The following is a 17,815-nucleotide window of genomic DNA, read 5'->3' as shown; positions in this document are numbered from 1 at the left end:
TATCAACACCTTAGCAAATAATTGGAAATGACAATTCCTTGTCTGAGATAGATGCTGCAAAAGCATTAATAAAAGGACAAGCAAGATCACAATAAATTTCTTTTGATTGTCAAAAAAGGCAAATCCAAAAATTTCTTGCATATTAAAAATGTAGGAGGTAAAATTAACTGGGTTATTTATTTTTTTGTACACAGATAATTATGTATCTAATAATTAGCACTTGCAGCTGGATGTTTAAAAGTGCTTGGGCACTGGTGGGATTGGTGCTGTAATACTGAAATGCAAACTTCTAATCTGGAAGTTTTGGAGAGTGAAAAAGCTATTTGCATTCAAAATTGTGATCCTGAAACCTCACTTTAGTGCCATGGCACCAACAGTTTTTAACAGTCCCCCTACTAGTAAGGCTGTATTTAATGTGTAGGAAGCAGTCTTAAAAAGAACCCAGATTTACTTGCTCCTAAATTAGCACCTGTATAATTGGCCTCTTTATCTCTGTATATCTTTGCTTCTGTTTTGCTTTGGTAGGGTGAGCGGCAGACCTCAGACTTCAGCTGCAACACTGCAAACCCTCTGAAACCTCCTTGGTTTTAGACAAGACGAGAACCGAAGTGTCAATTAAAGTGTCAAGAGGATGTGTATGTTCGCCAATGAACTACATTAAAGTACTTTCTGTATCACTCAGTGTAATAAAATGCTGGTTTCATCTGAGTGACAGTTTTTCACAGACTGAGTAAGTTCCAAGAACTGGGGAATTCATAGAAATTACTGCAAGCTTAGCATCTTTAGGATTTTTTTTTTTTGTTGGTTTTTTATTTTTTCCCCCCAGCAAGTGCTCGCAGCTGTGTCACTACTGGCAGGCCGTCCTGCTAGCACGCAGCACAAGGAGCGCTGGCCCTCAGCGCGGCTCCGCGCGGTGACAGAGGTGGCGCCGGGCCGCCCTTCGCTCACTGCCCGGGCGGGAAGGGACACTCGCCGCCTGCCCGGCCCGGGCTGGGCAGCACGGGAGGCCCGTGAACTGATGCGCCGGTGCACACAGCACCCCGGGGTCGAAGCCTGCCTGCGGGTTTCCGAGTGACTCCTCCGGAAATATGTGGCCCGGCCAGAACGCCCGGAGCCGGTCGCGGAGGGCGCGCCGCGCCCAGGTGCGGCCCCTCCTGCGGCAGGGAGGGACGGACGGAGGGAGGGAGGGAAGGAGCTTCGCGGGCGCGGCCTGCCGGGGAGCAGCGCGGGGGTGGGGTGGGGTGCGGAGCCAGCTAGGCAGGAAGGAAGGAGAGAAAGCCAGCGAGAAAGTAAGCGAGCGGGGAGCCGGAGGGAGAACTGAAAGTTGAAGGACTCTAAAGCCCTGCGCTTCCTTCTTCTGCCTCCCTGTGCCTGTGGGCTGCTGGCTTTTGGCAGAGGTAAGGCGGGCTCGGCGGCTGCGGGGTTTGGGCGGGCTCTGGCCGCTGCCGGCAGTGATGCTGCCGCTCCGGTGCCGCCGGCAGCGAGCCCCGCGCTGCTGCTGCGCCCGCCCTGGAAAGCTGCCGGAGCGTGCCCGGTGTCTGGGACGGAGCATGTCCCACATGAGCGACACGTACTGAAGCTGGGATCGGAATGGAAATAGTTGTAGGCCGGTAGAAAGTAAGGCGTGTATTGCTGTCTCTTTTCTTTGTACCTTCAATTGTTTCAACTGTTTGTATGTAAATGTCATGCTAAAGAGCAGAGCTTTAGTGTAGTGTGTTTATTGACTCTATGAATCGTTTTTCTGAAGGCAGACGTGAGCAGACCTCATGTTAGCTGCCATTATATACCTGCAAGTTTTATCAGAAAACTTAAAGTCAAAGAAGCTGTAGTATGTATGGATGGAGGATACGAATGAAGGGTACAGCACCCTAGTGTTCCCACTGCAACTTCCCAAAGTTCCAATTCCACCCTGAGTTTGCTTATTCATGGCATGCCGTTCCTTACTCCAGCGACTCTGCAAGTTGTTCCACTGGAATTTCTTGCAGTATGAGGTTTGACTCCGAGGTAACGAAAGTTGCTGAACCTATTTCTAGAAGGTAAGTGCTCTGAAATTAAAAAAAGAAAAGAAAGACAAACAAAGAAACAGTTTGACAGAGGATGTGATTAAAGTTATTTTGTAATTATCCTCTAGGTTGGCCTATGCTTAGTAACTTCCTTGTATTGGTAGAGGCAATAGCTCTATCGCAATTGCTGCAATCAGTATTTTTCTTTTAAGCAATCTATATGCTGATTGTATAATGTCGGTTTTGGGAAAGACCTTTAATCTACAATGTTTTCTATGTTAATCTTGTCAGTTTTTGTGGAGTCAATTGCAACGCGAAGATGAAATTTACTACTTGCACGTTTTGTTCCGCTCCATGGTAAGACCCGTTGCACTGTTTGTTGGGCCTTTTTTTTCTTGTTTGTTTTTTTTGGTTTTTTTTTTTAATGTATTTATTAGGATCTTCATCTAGTATGTTGTTTAGCAGAAGTTGGGAGCAAGCCTGAACTTGCTTGTGTCTGTTGAACTGATTGCTCACAGTGTGATTATATTGGCATGTACTTTTAGAGGTTTGACAGTTTCTTCAGGCTTGTGTCTGTATTGATATTAAGAAAAGGCAAAAAAGCCTAGTCCCACTTGAGTGTTTCTGTGTTCACCTATAACCTACTGTTCACACAATTATTAAAATTTTGGTTGCTTGCTTGCCTCAACAAAGATTTGTCTATCTCCCAGGCAATTTTGTCTTCAAGACTTTTCAACTTGAAAAATCAGAATTAAAGAATTTTAAAATTAGTAGATAGAGCTTTCCAGAATGCTAGACACAGGTGCTTACCCTCCATGTGAGGAACGGTTCTGAGAATTAGAAATGCTATTTTTATTTGATAGCTATTCAGCTGTCAGTTTTAGTAAAAGAAAAGACCTGTTAGGCCACTCTTGAGTTTTTTTGCCACTCCTTGCCTAAGTCTGTTCCATAAGATGGGAAAAGGAAGAAATTAACAATCAGTTTGTACGTAAGTGTGAAAAACATCTTCTGTAAAAGAAAGTTGTATGATTCTGTGAAAGGCTTAAGATGTGCGACACGCGTTACAATTCATCTGCTGCTGAAACTTTTTTCTTAGAAGAAAAGCCCAAATGATTTTCCTTGTGTTGCTTTTTTCACTTAGCAGTTTAGGTGTTTTGTCCATATTTTGATAAAATGGAATAGTCAGGTGTCTTCCAAGAAGTTTGATGTTTTTCTTTTTTTTTTAATAGCCATTATAGCATTTTCCTGCTTTTAGTAACCACGTTGAGAATGGTGATTTTTGTCTTACTTACGCTACTTAAGATAATATATTACAAAAATCAATTTTATTTAAGCAAGTTCAATTTCCCCTTGCATTTTTTTTGTTTGTTTGTTTTTTTGTTGTTTTTTGGGTTGATTTTTTTTTTTTTTTGCTATTTATTTATAAGTAGGAAAGATCTGTTTTGCCTTGCTTCTGAGAGGAGATTTGTTTTATGGAGTGTATGCAGCCATGTGCACTAATGTTGTTTACAAATGCTGAATTTGTGGTGGTATAACTATGGATGTGAAAGCGAATGAATGTATTTGTACAAATGTGTATGTGCCACTCCATTTCTAATACTGTACATTCTTTAGGGTTTATTATAGATTACTTTGCAATCAAACCTAAGGAGGAGATTACATTTTTTTTTAAATTGATAGCAATGATATCAAAATAATGTATTGAATAAGGTGGTCCTTGAGTTCTGCATTCTTGAGTTCAAACCTTATAAAACGTTTTAAGAAATGATTGCGTATTTATGTTCTGGCCTGTGAAACACTCACCAGTGTGTGCAGATTTGTTTAGCTGTTTGTTACATTAATCTTTGTGTAAGTAGTGAAACCAAACCAGGTGTCAGTACAACCCTTTGCTTAGGCCCACAAAATATGTGATCTTAGTGGTATTTAACCAGTGGCATAGCTAGGCCAGATCTATAGCATGTCGTCAGAAATCTTGATGGATGCACTGATAGCTTCTGCCATAGACAACTACAGAAACAGAAAGTACCTTGGGCTTTATCTTGCATCGCTGTTGGCATTTTGTGGTCAAAATGTCTTCTCAGCAAGCAGTTCCTTCCTTCCTCTGCTACATGCTTTGTTCATAAAACGTAATCATTCTTACAGATTTGGACGCAGCTTGTTCTCTGCTAGGTATCCCTTAGCATTGGTGTGTGGTTTATACAAAGATGGGTTAGAGTCCAAACAGCTGATAGCACATGGCTATTTGAGTTCCTGAAGTAACCACGCTGCAGGTGTTCTGGAATAAGGTGTAGGCAAAGCTATTGCATGTAGAAAAAGCAGTATTACGATAGAGAGGAGAGAATGTGGATATAAATATTTTTGTTTATCTATAACAGATATATACTTATTTATAAATATATAGCAGAAGCTAGTCTCCCAGATGCACTTTTTGTTATTATGAAAGATGGAGGGATTGAGAAGATGCTACTGTCTGAACACTAACACCTTAGGGAAAAAGTAGACAAATGTGATCATGAAACCCAGAACTGTCAAGGAAGGTGGAGATGGCTGACATAACCAGCTGCAACTTTACATTCCTTAGACTGATATGCTAGTGCTATAGGGATTTTATATACTTGAATATGTGTGTGCTTTGGTTGTTGTTGTTTTTTTGTGGTTTTGTTTGGTTTTTTCTTTTTTTCCCCCCTTTTGTTTGTAGTCTGTTTGATTGTGTTTTTTAATTACTGGTTATCTGAAGGACTATTTTCTGTCCCACACAGTATTTTTTTCCTTGATAATTAATTTCAGTACTATTTTTTAATCCATTCTGCACTCAGAATGTGAGAATATTTACTCATCTAGTTAAGAGGATATACATTTACATTTTTCAGAGTTTAGAGATGGAGGGAGGCCATACTGTTGAATTTTATCCCTTATGACTAGAGGCTGCCATGAAAATTTTGAGGAACTGCTGAGTTTTCAAATTTTTAAAGGAATGATGGAAGTTTATATAAGCATCTGGGTTAGGATGGGTAAAAGGTAAATACAAAAGTGGATTGTTAATCTGTTCAGATCAATCCAAAGCTTTTTGAATTTAAATGACCTGGGAATCTTTAATTGAGGGTTAACTCTGTAATGAAGTTAATCTCTCTTGAGAGGCTGATATCTGATTGACCTATAGAGTTGTCTGTCTAAAAGGTTTTAATTGTATCAATTTAATATTCAAGATAAGTCACTTCTGAGAATTGTGGGTAGTGATCGAAGCTGATAAAAATATATCCAGAGAAATGAAGCTGGAGACTAGAGAGAATCCAATTATTTATTTTAAATCAAGGAACATTTATAGCAATTGGTACAGTAAAAATGTAGGCAATGTTTTAAGCTTAAATTCTACATCATAAGTGCTGCATTTTTTGTCGTGAAATACTTTGAAGAATTGGGTATTGATGCCTACTACCACAGACAAATTCTGGTCTTAACATTTCTCCGCTTTCTAAATGCTACTTAAATCTTAATGCTCTTCCACTGAAGCTGTTCTTTCTTTTCCAGGCTGCTTAAGGCTAGTACCTGCATGCCAGGACAGCTGTTACAGTCAGCAGATTTCCCCAAGGCCAAATTACTCTTTATACAGAAAGAGAGAGGTGAAAAACCTGTTGAGTGTTGCTGATCTTAAACCTTCTTTGAAGAAATATTTTTTCGGGTTGTTTCAAACACCTTCAGAACAGTAGCATCTGGCTTTTGTAAATTATGAATTTAGATATGGCCCTGAAAGAAAGAATAATTCAAACAGATGAAATCTGCAGTGTAAGAGCTGAGTTGGAAAATACTAAGGAAAAACACATGAACAGCCAGAACCTGCCTATGGGCTCATGCCTGTTCCCTTTGTGGCCAAGGGAAAGCTTCCTTGTCAGAGTTGAGATGCTGGTGCTTTCCTCTATTCCTGCTGACAGTGTGTTTGAAGGGCTGGCTCTACTGTTGAAAACCATGTTATTGAGGATAGTACTTGTTCAGTTGGATTCTCAGTTGGAGAGGGCTTGAATGCACAGTTCACATGGAATGCTCTAGGTCATTTTTCCTTTGTTCCATTGCAGGTGTGTTTTTATGTTAAAAGGATTTTGAGATAAGGGAGTAGAAGCCCTATTTCATAATTGATTTGGGTTAGTGTGGAAATAGGAAAGTTTTAGGCTCCAGCTATGGTCTTGGATAACTCTCCCTGATAGCCAAGTACTGTGTAATAGGAGTGTGTGTGTAGATAAGTGATTCATCTCTTTAACTGTTCATCTTAATGTTTAACTACTAGGAATATGTGTTTTAAGTCTGTATTACTTGTGCTTAGACTTTGATTTTGCTATTTTCTTTATATAGGCTAAGATAAAAGGATGGGTTTACCCTTGTTGAAATTATTGTGTACAAACAATTAAAAAATATTCATGTTCATCTGACAGGAGTCTTTCACAATTTTATTCAAGGTAATTCTGAGGTTCAGGTGAGAATTGTTTTTAATGTCTTTTTTCTTTTCCGTATGTTTGCAGTCTTTAAAAAAAAATCAGTTTGAACTGAAGAAACTTGAAGAGGTGTTGTGAGGAAACAAATATTTTCTGCTGGCTGGTGGACACCAAATTCAAGAGTTTGCTTGCTAGTGAACATGCACGCAACCTGACTATTTCTACTTGACTGTGTGGGGCAATATACGGAATGAAGTCATGTCATCCACAGGCAATGGCTCTGATATTGAAGAATTTTTGGTCAACATTAACCTTGCACAGTATCTTCCTAACTTTAAAAAATATGGCTATAACACAGTGACAGATTGCATGGGAATCAATAACAGCGTGCTTCAGCAAATGGGAGTGTTGCCTACAGGACATCGCAGAAGAATTCTTAAACAGTTAGACAATCTTTTGGAAATTCAAGGAAATTCTCTTTTCCATGAAAATTTAAAACTCAAAGACTTGAAAGGTTTGGAAGAGAAGCAATATTCATCCTCTGATCAGGAGTCTCCTGTAAGCAATTCAGGTGTAGATCAGACTGGCTTGATACCTGTAACATCATCAGTACAACTCCTTAAAAAATCTTACGTCAATAAGGAAAAGTTTGAACTTGCAGAGCAAAACTCAATGGAGGCAAATGATGATAACTTTACAGATTTGGATTTTTCTAGTTTATACCAGAATTCAGACAGCATACTAAAAGCTGTCAGTCAAAATAGAAATACTAACATGAATAATCAGCAGGATGCATCACTGACAGAAGCTGCTGCATACCAAGCTGATGAGCACTTGATTGGCCCTTTGGTGTTCCGTGATCCTCCTTCATTTGTTCGTTCATGTGAGACAAAATGCAAGGAAAACAAACAGCAGAGGTTTGCAGATGAGGGTGATTTATCTAATAGCAAACCAGGTTCTCCATTCTATAAGTTTAAAGGAGAAATGATAGACAATGACTTATATGATTCCTGTGCGCTAAACTGCATGAAAGTATTTCCAAGAGCGACCCGATCTTTTATCTTAAGGCATCGACCTGTACCAGAAATTCCCGAGTCAAGTAAAGTTCAACCTTCATCAAGGTAATTGCTCTTCAGTACTAATGAGAAATTACTATTTTGGTAGAACTTACAGTTTGGGGTTTCTTGATTTTTATTTCCTTATGTCTGTTTTCTTTTTTTTTTTGTGTGAATTTTTTAAATATGCGCTGTAAATGCACTGGATTTGATATGAATGTTGCCGAATTAAGTGAAGAAGGATTAAGCTTCAGTGTACTTTTAAAACAAAAATGATAGTGTAAAGGGAAATTTTAGAACCGTGTGTCCTTATAACCTCCTCAATTTTCTCTGCATCTACATATTCACAGATAAAGCAATCTTTATTGATTTAGGTATAACTCTTACAAACTATAAAACATAAGCAAGAACTTCAAGATGGCTTTTGGGTTAATTTCTGAACTGATAGTCATTTAATTGTTAACTTTGGAGAATGAAGGCAACCATTTATTCATATTATGTGTTGGCTTTTGCTGGTGGTCTCATAACAACAAAACCTTAGCTTTTAATGATGTTTCTACAGTAAAAATATTTCTGAGACATTCCAGCAGGGGAAAACAACAGTAGAAAAAGGAGGAAAAAAGAAGACCATAGCTGTGGATGGTTTTTCAGAGTTTATGCCATCTTTTAATTTGTTTCTGAGTATTCAGGTGATGTGACTGTGTCTTTGTCTTCCTTCAGAATGGTTGAGTTCATAATTTGAAATCAGAAATTACTGAGTGGCACTTATTTCTTGAATAAGCATTAGTTGTTATAGCTTGTCTTGGAAAAATATGATAGCATGTTGAGAAAAATATCTGCTGTTGGGACTTAATTCAAGAGCTATCTTGATAAAGGTATAATTGTTGGAATGTTAAAAATAATAGGCATTGAATATGTAGCAATTAAAATACAATATTGCAGTCTTTAAGCAAAAAAATACCTCCACACAGGTTAATTTGTAATATAGGTGGATCTATTAAGTAAGTTTTAGTTGTCATGCTGGCTAAGTGTCTTAAACAGAAGAAAAATTAATGCAGAGGCATATGCAAAGTTTTTTTTTTTTTGTGTAACTGTATCCAGATCATGAGGTTGCATTTTTTTTTTTTTTCAATTTTTTTTGAACCACAAGCTATGCCTGGAGGGGACATGTCTAAGAATGTTTTTTATTTATCTTGAGTTTTTCGTCTGCATATCTCAGCAGTTAGAAGCATCATCGAGTTTATACATGCTCTAAATGCAGGGATTTCCCAGCATTTATTAGTTTTTAGATTACTGAGCAATGTCAAAATTAATCTTGTAATGCAGTTGTTTGAACAGGTGGAGAGGCAAAGTTTCTTTGCAACAATTAGTGATTTTTTTTTTGTGTGCCTTAAAAACTACTTCATTGGTGTCTTCTAAATGACAAAAAAAATGTCCTCATTGAAAATTAAGTATACCTATCCAGTAAGGTATACTGCTCCAGTGAGGAGCAGATTTATATTAACTTTTGTAGAATGATTATACCTACTTCATGTAATAAAGCTATTCGTGCTGAGACAAAATGGGATTCTTAACCTAAAACATAACTACATACTAAGATTATAATAATCTTGCTGATTTTGAGAAACAGTCATCCAGTTGAGAGAATATATAGTAGTCTTCCCACCGCTGGAGTAAATCCTGCAATTCCGAGTCTGTTAGTGATTGATGTGTGACTGGGTCACTGACTTCATTACCCACCATTTTGGCTTGTGAGATCCAGTATCTTTTATTGGTCCTTATGCTCTAGTTGTAATAATATGGAAGTCCTGAGGGACCAGTCTGTCTGCCAAAGATCAAGGCTAAACAAGAACTTCACAGCAGAAGTGTTAAACATGGCAGAAACTCTCTTGATAACCTTTCTGACAACCTTTTCAAAGGGGTAGAGAACTAATACTAATACAGAGAACTTTAAAATGGCATTGTGCAAACATCTTTAACCTCAGGAAAGATTGTATCTTTGTCACAGAATTGCATAGGCAAACAGCCTCAAACTGGCCTTATTGACAGATGCTGGTTTCATCCTTATTACATTGTATGAGGGCTGTACCATAGCGGCAGAGAAATCCTGCTGAAATCTGGGAAGCTCAGCATTTCCTTCTAGTCATTCATGGATATAAGTCATTAAATTTTTATGCAAGGAATACTTTTCTCATTGCCTCCTGTGTACCTTTAGCACAAAAATTTCTTACAGTGGGTCTCCTTGTGCCCCATAGTAGAGCTGTAACCGTGTCATTTTCTATTACTAATAATGCACTTACATCCCTTCCAATTTTATCTGCTTCCCTGTGCTTCACTTCTGCTCCTGACTCTTGCCTGTGACAAAGCATGCTGGCATCTGGAAAGACACCATAGCATTTTAGAAGTTGAAAATACCTTAGGTTTATTTCTTTTTTTTGAATTTGGCACTACAGTGTGGCAGTACTGTAACACTGGGGGGGTGCAGAATTAAAAAAAAAGGAAAAAGAAGAAAAACGTGAAAATTACACTTTTTTTTTGTAAATAGTGGGGTTATTGTGCAGGTTTTAGTACTGGTTTTTGTTGCTCAGTATTGATGTGTAGTTATACTAGATTATTTTCATGTATACTTTTCCTTATTGTATCACTGTGAGCTCTCTGTTGTTGGAGAATTGTCAACAATCGGTCAAAAGGTGTTTAAAACCACAAAGTGAAAAATACAAAATAATGAAAGTATTGTAATGAATGGAACTAAACACAAATGTGTCTTTAGAACAAGATTAAACATAATTAGTTTTGAAATAGTTTTAGATGCTTTGGATACTTTGGATAATGTCAACTGTCAGTCAGTCTTCTGTGAAATAGTTACCCTTGCATTATTCTGGGAAGGAATTTGTTCAAACAAAAAGCTGAAGCAGATTTATAACATGGTAGATCTGATTTTTTTACAGAGTAATATGCAGATAAAATTTCAGACTGACGAATTACATAATTTTTTAGATGTTTTCTTGGCATCTTTCCATCTTCGTTACTTGTTGTGCAGTAGTGGAGTTGTTCTTATTCCTTAAGAGAAATAAGAAAAGCTAGACCAAAATTCAGAGTAATATCCTGCTTATGGGCGGAGATATAAATAAGTAAAATAGATAATGGTGCTTGGCTGAGCAGGCACCATTTGTTTTCTGCAGTTGGCAGATCCTATAGTTGGAATTTCTTGCTTGGTGCTGATATCCTTTAGACTCCATTTCTCAGCATACAAGTGCTCAAGATTGCTAATGAGGTGCCATGCTGGTGTTGCTGTGTATCTCTACTGTGTTCTGCCGCACAAAATAAATTTTTTAGAAGAGAGAAGCTGCTCTCTCTTTTCCTGTGGGAAGGTGTCATTATTACTTTACCACTGCTAGCAGTCTATGAACCCCAAAGCTTTAACACAGCATGCTAGAGCAGTTTTGATATGTTTGCATTTTGGGAGGGTTAGGTCTTGAGATAGATAGAAAAGAAAACACGTCTTGAATGAGTTTGGAAACAAAAGCTGCTTTCATTTAAAACACTCAGCAGATGAATGCCCAGTAAAGACTTTGGGGCACTGACTGCTTGCACTGACCTCCTTCCCTCACATTTTTGCAAGGTGACAGGAGTATACTGAATGAACCAGCTTGGTGCAAAGTTTTAGCTTTCCAGCCTTTCAGCATTTAGCAAGACCAGTCACTGCCTCATCACATCTTTCATCCTGTTTATACATAATACAGGGCTGCTAGAGAGGTGTGTGCAGCCTGAGCTGCATCCGGTACCTCTTAATATATGAAAACAAGAAGTCCTAATCACCACAGCTGGAACAAAGTCAACATTGAATGATAATTGAGATTATTAGTGTATCTTTGAAAAATATGCACGCTTTGTGATTGGCAGACTGCTTGCGTTAACCTTCCATTAAAGAGCAAAATAAAGAATATTATCGATTTTGGTTGAGGTACTCAATTTTTGAATTGAAAAAATTCAAGAGAAGAGGTATTTGCTTTCTGAAATGGCTAAGAAAAAGTAATGAATTGATACAGTTATAAGATTTTTTTTTTTCAATTTTTTTTCCTCTGACAGATGCCTTCAGTATTTTTCTCTCTTTTAATCCGGGTATTTAATCTGTACAACAACTAGTTTACTTTTCTATTAAGCATTCACAAATTATTATAATTTTATAGCTTGCACTGTTGGGTTTTTATGACACATAATTGTTCAAGCAGATACTCAAAGTGAGCTCATTTCATTCATTTTATATCTTCAGATAGATAGTTTTTAATTTACATGAGTTTGAAATTTGCTTTCCAAAAATGACAAGGAGGTGTATTTTTGAATGCTGGAAAAAAGACTATGGTTGTTTTTTCAGCAGGATTTTGTGCCATGTATACATAAATGTAGGTGCATGATCAAAAAGAATGCACAAGTTCTGAAAAGTATATGGATTTTAAAAAAAGTGTGGATTATTTTGTGTGTGTGATTTTTGTTTGTTTGTTTTTTAAGCTGACTGATTTTTTATTACCTGGTGAATTTATCCATCCACCCTGAAACTAAGCAAATGACTCACTGTTTTACATAAGGGAAGCCTCCATAATCTTAAAGGCTCTTCAAGTCAACGCTGTTTGTCTTTAAGTCTTAATTTAGTTTAATGCTGCTAGTGCACTTCAAAAGATACCAACCTACCAACAAAAAGCTCTGATCTGTGTTGAAATACACTAGGTTAGGTTTTGGGTGTTTTTTAAGCATATTAAGTGCACACAAACACATGAAGTTAGTTTGCTGATGGAGCTTCAAAAGGTGTAACTAGATGAATTTTAGTAAAATGTATGATGAAAGAGACTTTTTAAGTATTTGCCATGTATTTATTGTAATTATGACTCAGGAGAGTAGGCAATTATATATGGGAACTAGGCTATGATCCACTTTTACTGGCCCAACTCACTCTGTGTTTTCTAAACCCAGGATTTTATAAAGTAATCATTGGGGAACTTAGCTTATGTAACCTGGATAACATTTGAAATGTCAAGTAACTTTATAAGCTGTGGCTTCCATCTTGAATTTAATCCAATAAAATTTTTGAGGCAGATTTAGGTGTGGAGTAAAAATTATGTGAAATAGTAGTTCATGAACGCCTGCCTTCTGTCACAAAGAAATATCATTTTGTAGTTAGGAGTAATTCAAGTTGGACTTCATGAGACAGTAGGTCTAAAGTGCTGAATGTAGCTTATCTTAAAATACTAAAATTTCTCAATATGTTGAAAGGGGAAACAAAAGTTAGGAGATTGATAGTTTTAGTAGAAGATAATTGCCTTTGGCTTTAAATGATGGAGGACCCACAGACTGTTAGGAAAACCAATAAGGATCTTACATGGCATTTATAAGCCTCAGAATATTCTATAAGGATGCATGAGAACCTTCAGTACTCTTACTTTAAGCAGAGAAAATGAAAGTAAGAGGAAAAATTGATAATTAAGTTAATGGGAGAATTCAGAGCTTGACTGAAAAGACCTGTAATACCGAGCACTGGACAAGTGAAGGTGGATTAGAAATTTTCTAATTCACACTTTTTTCTTCCTATGTTCTGATAATAAAGCTGTCTTGGCCTGAAATATAAATAGTAGCAATAATATTACACTGTACTTGAAATCACTGAAATACATGGGACCAGCACACCACTAATAAAATAACTTTTCTGCTGTGCATGGAGATGCCTTCTTACCCATGTGCAAAATGTGTAGTTGTCCCTGGCAGTTGCAATGCAATGCCACTTACCTCTTGGTTTTAAAACTTTGTATAGGGAAATAATTCTCTTAAGGCAATCTAAACTTTACAGCAATTTTTTTTTCAGTGTTTGGGAGCGTGTTCTGGCTGGGTTCTCCGGCCTCTTATGAGTTTAATGTTAAAGTAGATTTTCATAGTACATCCTTTTTTAAATACAGCCATTGGTATTTATTGTGAAGGGGAAGGGAAGGAAAAGGTTGAGGAAAACTCTGGGATCTCCATTCTTCATACAATCTGAATGTTTTTAATATCAATTTAGAACAAAAAACCGCCTGAATTTGGGATGTCTGCTAGGATCAGAGAACTATTTAATGTCATAAGGGGAGGAAAACACGTTGTGTGACTTTAAAAAAAAAATCAGAAAATTTCCCAAGATTTAGAATTTATTGTTTTGATATTTGTATAAAATTTTAATTGTTTAACTGCATGAGATGGTTCTGCTTATTATCTGGGGAATTTCAATTAATGTTTTCTTTCTGTGCTTTGTTTTGTTCAAGTTCCCTTCAGAGAAGAAGAAATATGGGCCTTGTAAATATTTCTTGCACTGGGAGGCAAATTTCACAAAACAGTGAGTTAAGCATGCTGATATTTATATCTTGAATAGTACAGAAAAATAAACCTTGAACTTGTTGTCTAAAATAATTATTGCTTACCTATTTTAAGAAATATTGGGCATCTCAAAGGTCTAGAAGAACTGATTTATGTGATAGGAGAGGATTGAATCAGTTCTCCATTTTTACTTACTTTTTGAATATGTCCAAATAAAAAAAAAATAGAAAATCTACTCTTCAAGCCCCATTTATTTTAATATATATATTTAGACTAGTGTTTAAGTTTCTAATATTAGATCCAGATTTTTTTAAGCAGAGTTAATTTCTTGAAAGATATAAGAAATGTATTCCTGACTAATGCTGCTTAAGTTGTTTATAAGCGCTCATAGCTCCTGGAAAGAACAGGAAATTTATTGTATTAAATAGTTTGCTGAAGTGTTTTGAAGTCTTGTGCAGTCAGCTGGAAACTTCTTTCATATTTAAAAAATGTCTTTTTTGAAGTTATGTGTTTATTTTAAGAAATACTTGGTGACAAAATGAAGATGGTGCACAAAAGAGTTGTGTGGTGGTTTACTTTTGGTATTTTTTAAAAGTCAGAATAAAGAGCTTTGGAGCTATTGCTTCTTAGACTAGACCATTGAAGGTTTTTTTATTGTAACTTGATGCAGAGTAGGAAAGAAGAAAATCCCTGTATGCCAGTTATATTCAAATTACATAATAATGTTAATGTCTATGGTGAAAAGAAGGTATCTGGAGTTCATGTAGAAATAGGACATTGTTTCTTGTTCCTCAAAGTTTTTTCTGGGAAAGACAGAGAAATTGCAAGCTGCACAATCTGTTTCCCTTGTTGATTTCATTATGACTGTAGCAGGGCATTTGTGACTCACAGTAGAGCACTGTGTGACTGTATCTATTTATTTATTATTTATTGATTTGCTTTAAGATACATCCATGGAAGAAAAGCCACCCATTATCTCTCCATATGGGGAAACCTTTATTTGTGACAACGCTAAAGATGCTAAAGTAAGTTGAGAAGCCTGAATGTATATAGTCTGTCTTCACTTTAATCTTCATGCTGGGTATTGCATACTGGCTTAATTTTTTTTTTTTTGTGTGCTCTTTTAGTTGCCAGTCCTTGATTTCTGTCATTTTAGGTATATGCAAAGGGTTTATGATATAAATATATGAGGACTAATGTAATGAGTTTTGTTAATCCCAAGAAACACTTTGGATGTTTAGTAGTAATAAGAAGCTGCAGTGTATGTTTTGATTGTTTCTTGGCTCATAATTGAGGTTAAGCTGTTGAAATTTGAAACCGTTAGAATTTACTAAGAATGCTAAAAGTGGCTTTTCTTCTCATCTGAGAATTGCAGATCAAGACTGGGTGTCTCTGCACAGACTTTTGCATATCCTGTGAAAGCAGCTTGCACATTAGGTTAGGTGATATGATGGTCACATTTGGCCATGCCCTTTTTCAGTTCCTGTATATGAAATTCTCAGGACTTTTAAGTTCTTGCATGATTTTGATGCATCCCCTAAACTTGCTGTATACCCCGAAAGTCACTTTTCTGTTAAGATTCTCTGAAGTGAATATTTTTATTGGGGTTGGTAGTTGGTGTGAGTGCCACAGATGACATGTGGACAGACTTCTGAATCACGTGCAGGGAGATATGGGAGGTAGGTTAGCTTAGTGAGGCATCTGCCCAATGCCATTAGTTTCCAGCTCCTGCTTCTGTCTCAGCAGGAGACAGACCAGAAATTGTTGATTCTGTGATTGCTTATACTTTTTCCAGCCAGTCTCAAGCCACAGAATTAAAGATAACAGAAAATTCTTCTGCCCTGGTCTTCAGTCTAATGGTTCATTTGTAAACTATTGTAAACTATTGACTAAAATAAAAACTACTCAAATGGATGTCTAGGATTTTTCTTTCTCCCATTCTAATTTCTTTAGAATTGATCAATAAAAGTAAATGGTTCAAATTTTGTCTTCCAATGAGAGTTAGGAAGACAAAATTTGAATCTCCTATTACTTTTATAGGAATAAAAGTAGTCTCTTTTTGATGCATACTTTGTTTTGGATGTATACTATGCTTTTTTTGTTCTTGTTGACCTTTTAACACAGTACACATAAAATCATACCTTGCCTTTCCTAGTTGTTCTTGTTATGCACACGCAAAGCTGACCTTTGAGCGTTCATTTTCTTTCCTTGAATGCAATGCCTTGTCTGTGCTAGTTGTTGTCTGTGCTAATGTCTTTAAAAATTCAAAATTTACCTCTTGTAATTGTTTCAATGGTCTAAGCTGATTTTGTAGCAGTTTCCTAGGTCTCTTGTTGCTTATTAGCATTATTCTGTACATTTCATTGAAATGGTTGTTTATGAAAAAGCATATCCAGAAAGGTTGTCGGCACTCTTTCTTATCTTACAAAGGCACAAAGTACAAAAATACCATGCTGTTAAACTGGGTTAACTGCTTGAAACTAAATTGCTATTTTGCTGGTTCTAGAATCATGATTAATGCAGTGTATTATGACATCCTTTACCTGAGCTGAAGATTTGGATTTTAATATCACTTCCACGTATGTGAACAGTTTCTTACATTATGTTTATCACATGCCTGTTGGAAACATCATAGCTGATTTTAGTTCCATTAGCACTTAATTGTGGCAAAGGTCATAAAGAAGAACTATGTAACAAACATCTTGAGATACATTTCACTTTCAGATTTTTTTCAGCAGAAGCAAATAACCTAGGAACACATAAGAATATTTAGATAACACTGTAAAGTGTCTGAGATTTTAGAGCTTGTTGCTGCTGCTTCAGGTTAAGTCGTGAGAGTGTAGTTTGTCCATATGAATAAAAGGTGTCAGGCTATTATACTTAAGACTGAAATTTGTTCTAAGGCCTTGTAAGGTGGCCATCACCCTTCCTTCTCTTTCATTGGTGTAAAGAAAAGGCTTCTGTAGGCTTTTGTGAAGGGAGTGACTGTATAAATAGGTAATGAGTCACTACCGACTGGAAGTAAGTGAGCATAAGAGAACAGGGGAATGAAGGTTATAAAGAAAATATACCTTTGGTTTGGGTCAGGAAGAAAGATAAGTATAAAGAGAAACTTCTGAAAGGCAACCTGAAGAAGGAACTGGGTTTTTTAAAATGCTGATTTAAAAACAACACAAAAATTCAAGTGTTTTAGCAACATTTTGTTGTTGTGTCTAACTAAAGGAGTCAAGTATATTAGAATTCCTCCAGAGGAAGACTGAATTCTAATGAGTTTAGGCCTCATGAGTGACATACTGGCTTTATGTCTTGCTGTAGACAGACTAAATTAAACATGCAGTCTGAGCTCAGTAAATTGTGTGAGCTGGGTATTGGGATACTGTGGAAGGCTGGCTGCATTGCATTTCATGAGAAAATGCTTTGTGTAATACCTCAGACACTTGAAGGAGGTGGGGATTTTATCTTGTATTGAGCCCGAGCATCTTGCAGGATATTTCTGTAAACAGGACAATGCAAATGCTTGGGTTTTCATTTGTTTGAAATAGATTTTTGTGAGCAAATAGAACTTCCTTTACCCACAACTTGTCTTCATTTGTGGACTTTTACATTTTAAATTCTTCTGACAATAGAAATGCATTTCTTAGTTATTGCTTGGAAGTTATCTGACTCTCTGAATTCACTTGCTCAAGCACTGAAGATTATGGAGTGAGCAGAAGCAGGACATCAAACTGTTACTGTAGTGGTTCTTGACAGGCAGGAAGAGGTACTGTCATGTAGCTTCAGTGGGTATGGATTTCAGTTGTATCCTCATAAACAAATGAAGATAAAGGACACTGACTGTTTTTACTCTGAGGATGTTTCATGCACCATGATATTAGCCTCTTAACTATTGTGCAGAAGTGTGGGCCTTTCCCCTTCTTTTGGGAGATTCCAGGCAATGGAAATACTTGATAAACAGCTGATAATTGCTTTTGAGTTTTCTATTTAATTTGTCTACAAA

The 17,815-nt window shown here is 36.8% G+C and overlaps 1 protein-coding gene across 1 annotated transcript in view; it reads left to right on the top strand.

Moving 5' to 3' along the window:
• The first annotated feature begins 1,986 nt into the window (after positions 1–1,986).
• The window catches only part of ARAP2 (ArfGAP with RhoGAP domain, ankyrin repeat and PH domain 2), a 113,842-nt gene continuing 98,013 nt past the window's right edge, over positions 1,987–17,815 (top strand). Inside the window, exons 1-4 of the mRNA XM_058804342.1 lie at positions 1,987–2,036; positions 6,628–7,548; positions 13,767–13,837; positions 14,764–14,843. Coding sequence (XP_058660325.1) covers positions 1,987–2,036; positions 6,628–7,548; positions 13,767–13,837; positions 14,764–14,843 — 1,122 coding nt within the window. The remainder of the gene's footprint in view (positions 2,037–6,627; positions 7,549–13,766; positions 13,838–14,763; positions 14,844–17,815) is intronic.

The sequence above is a fragment of the Ammospiza caudacuta genome, chromosome 4 (genome assembly GCF_027887145.1).
Source record: "Ammospiza caudacuta isolate bAmmCau1 chromosome 4, bAmmCau1.pri, whole genome shotgun sequence".
Taxonomy (NCBI): Eukaryota; Metazoa; Chordata; class Aves; order Passeriformes; family Passerellidae; genus Ammospiza; species Ammospiza caudacuta.
The sequence above is the reverse complement of the archived record's forward strand: the minus strand, read 5'-3'. Positions and strand labels throughout refer to the sequence as shown.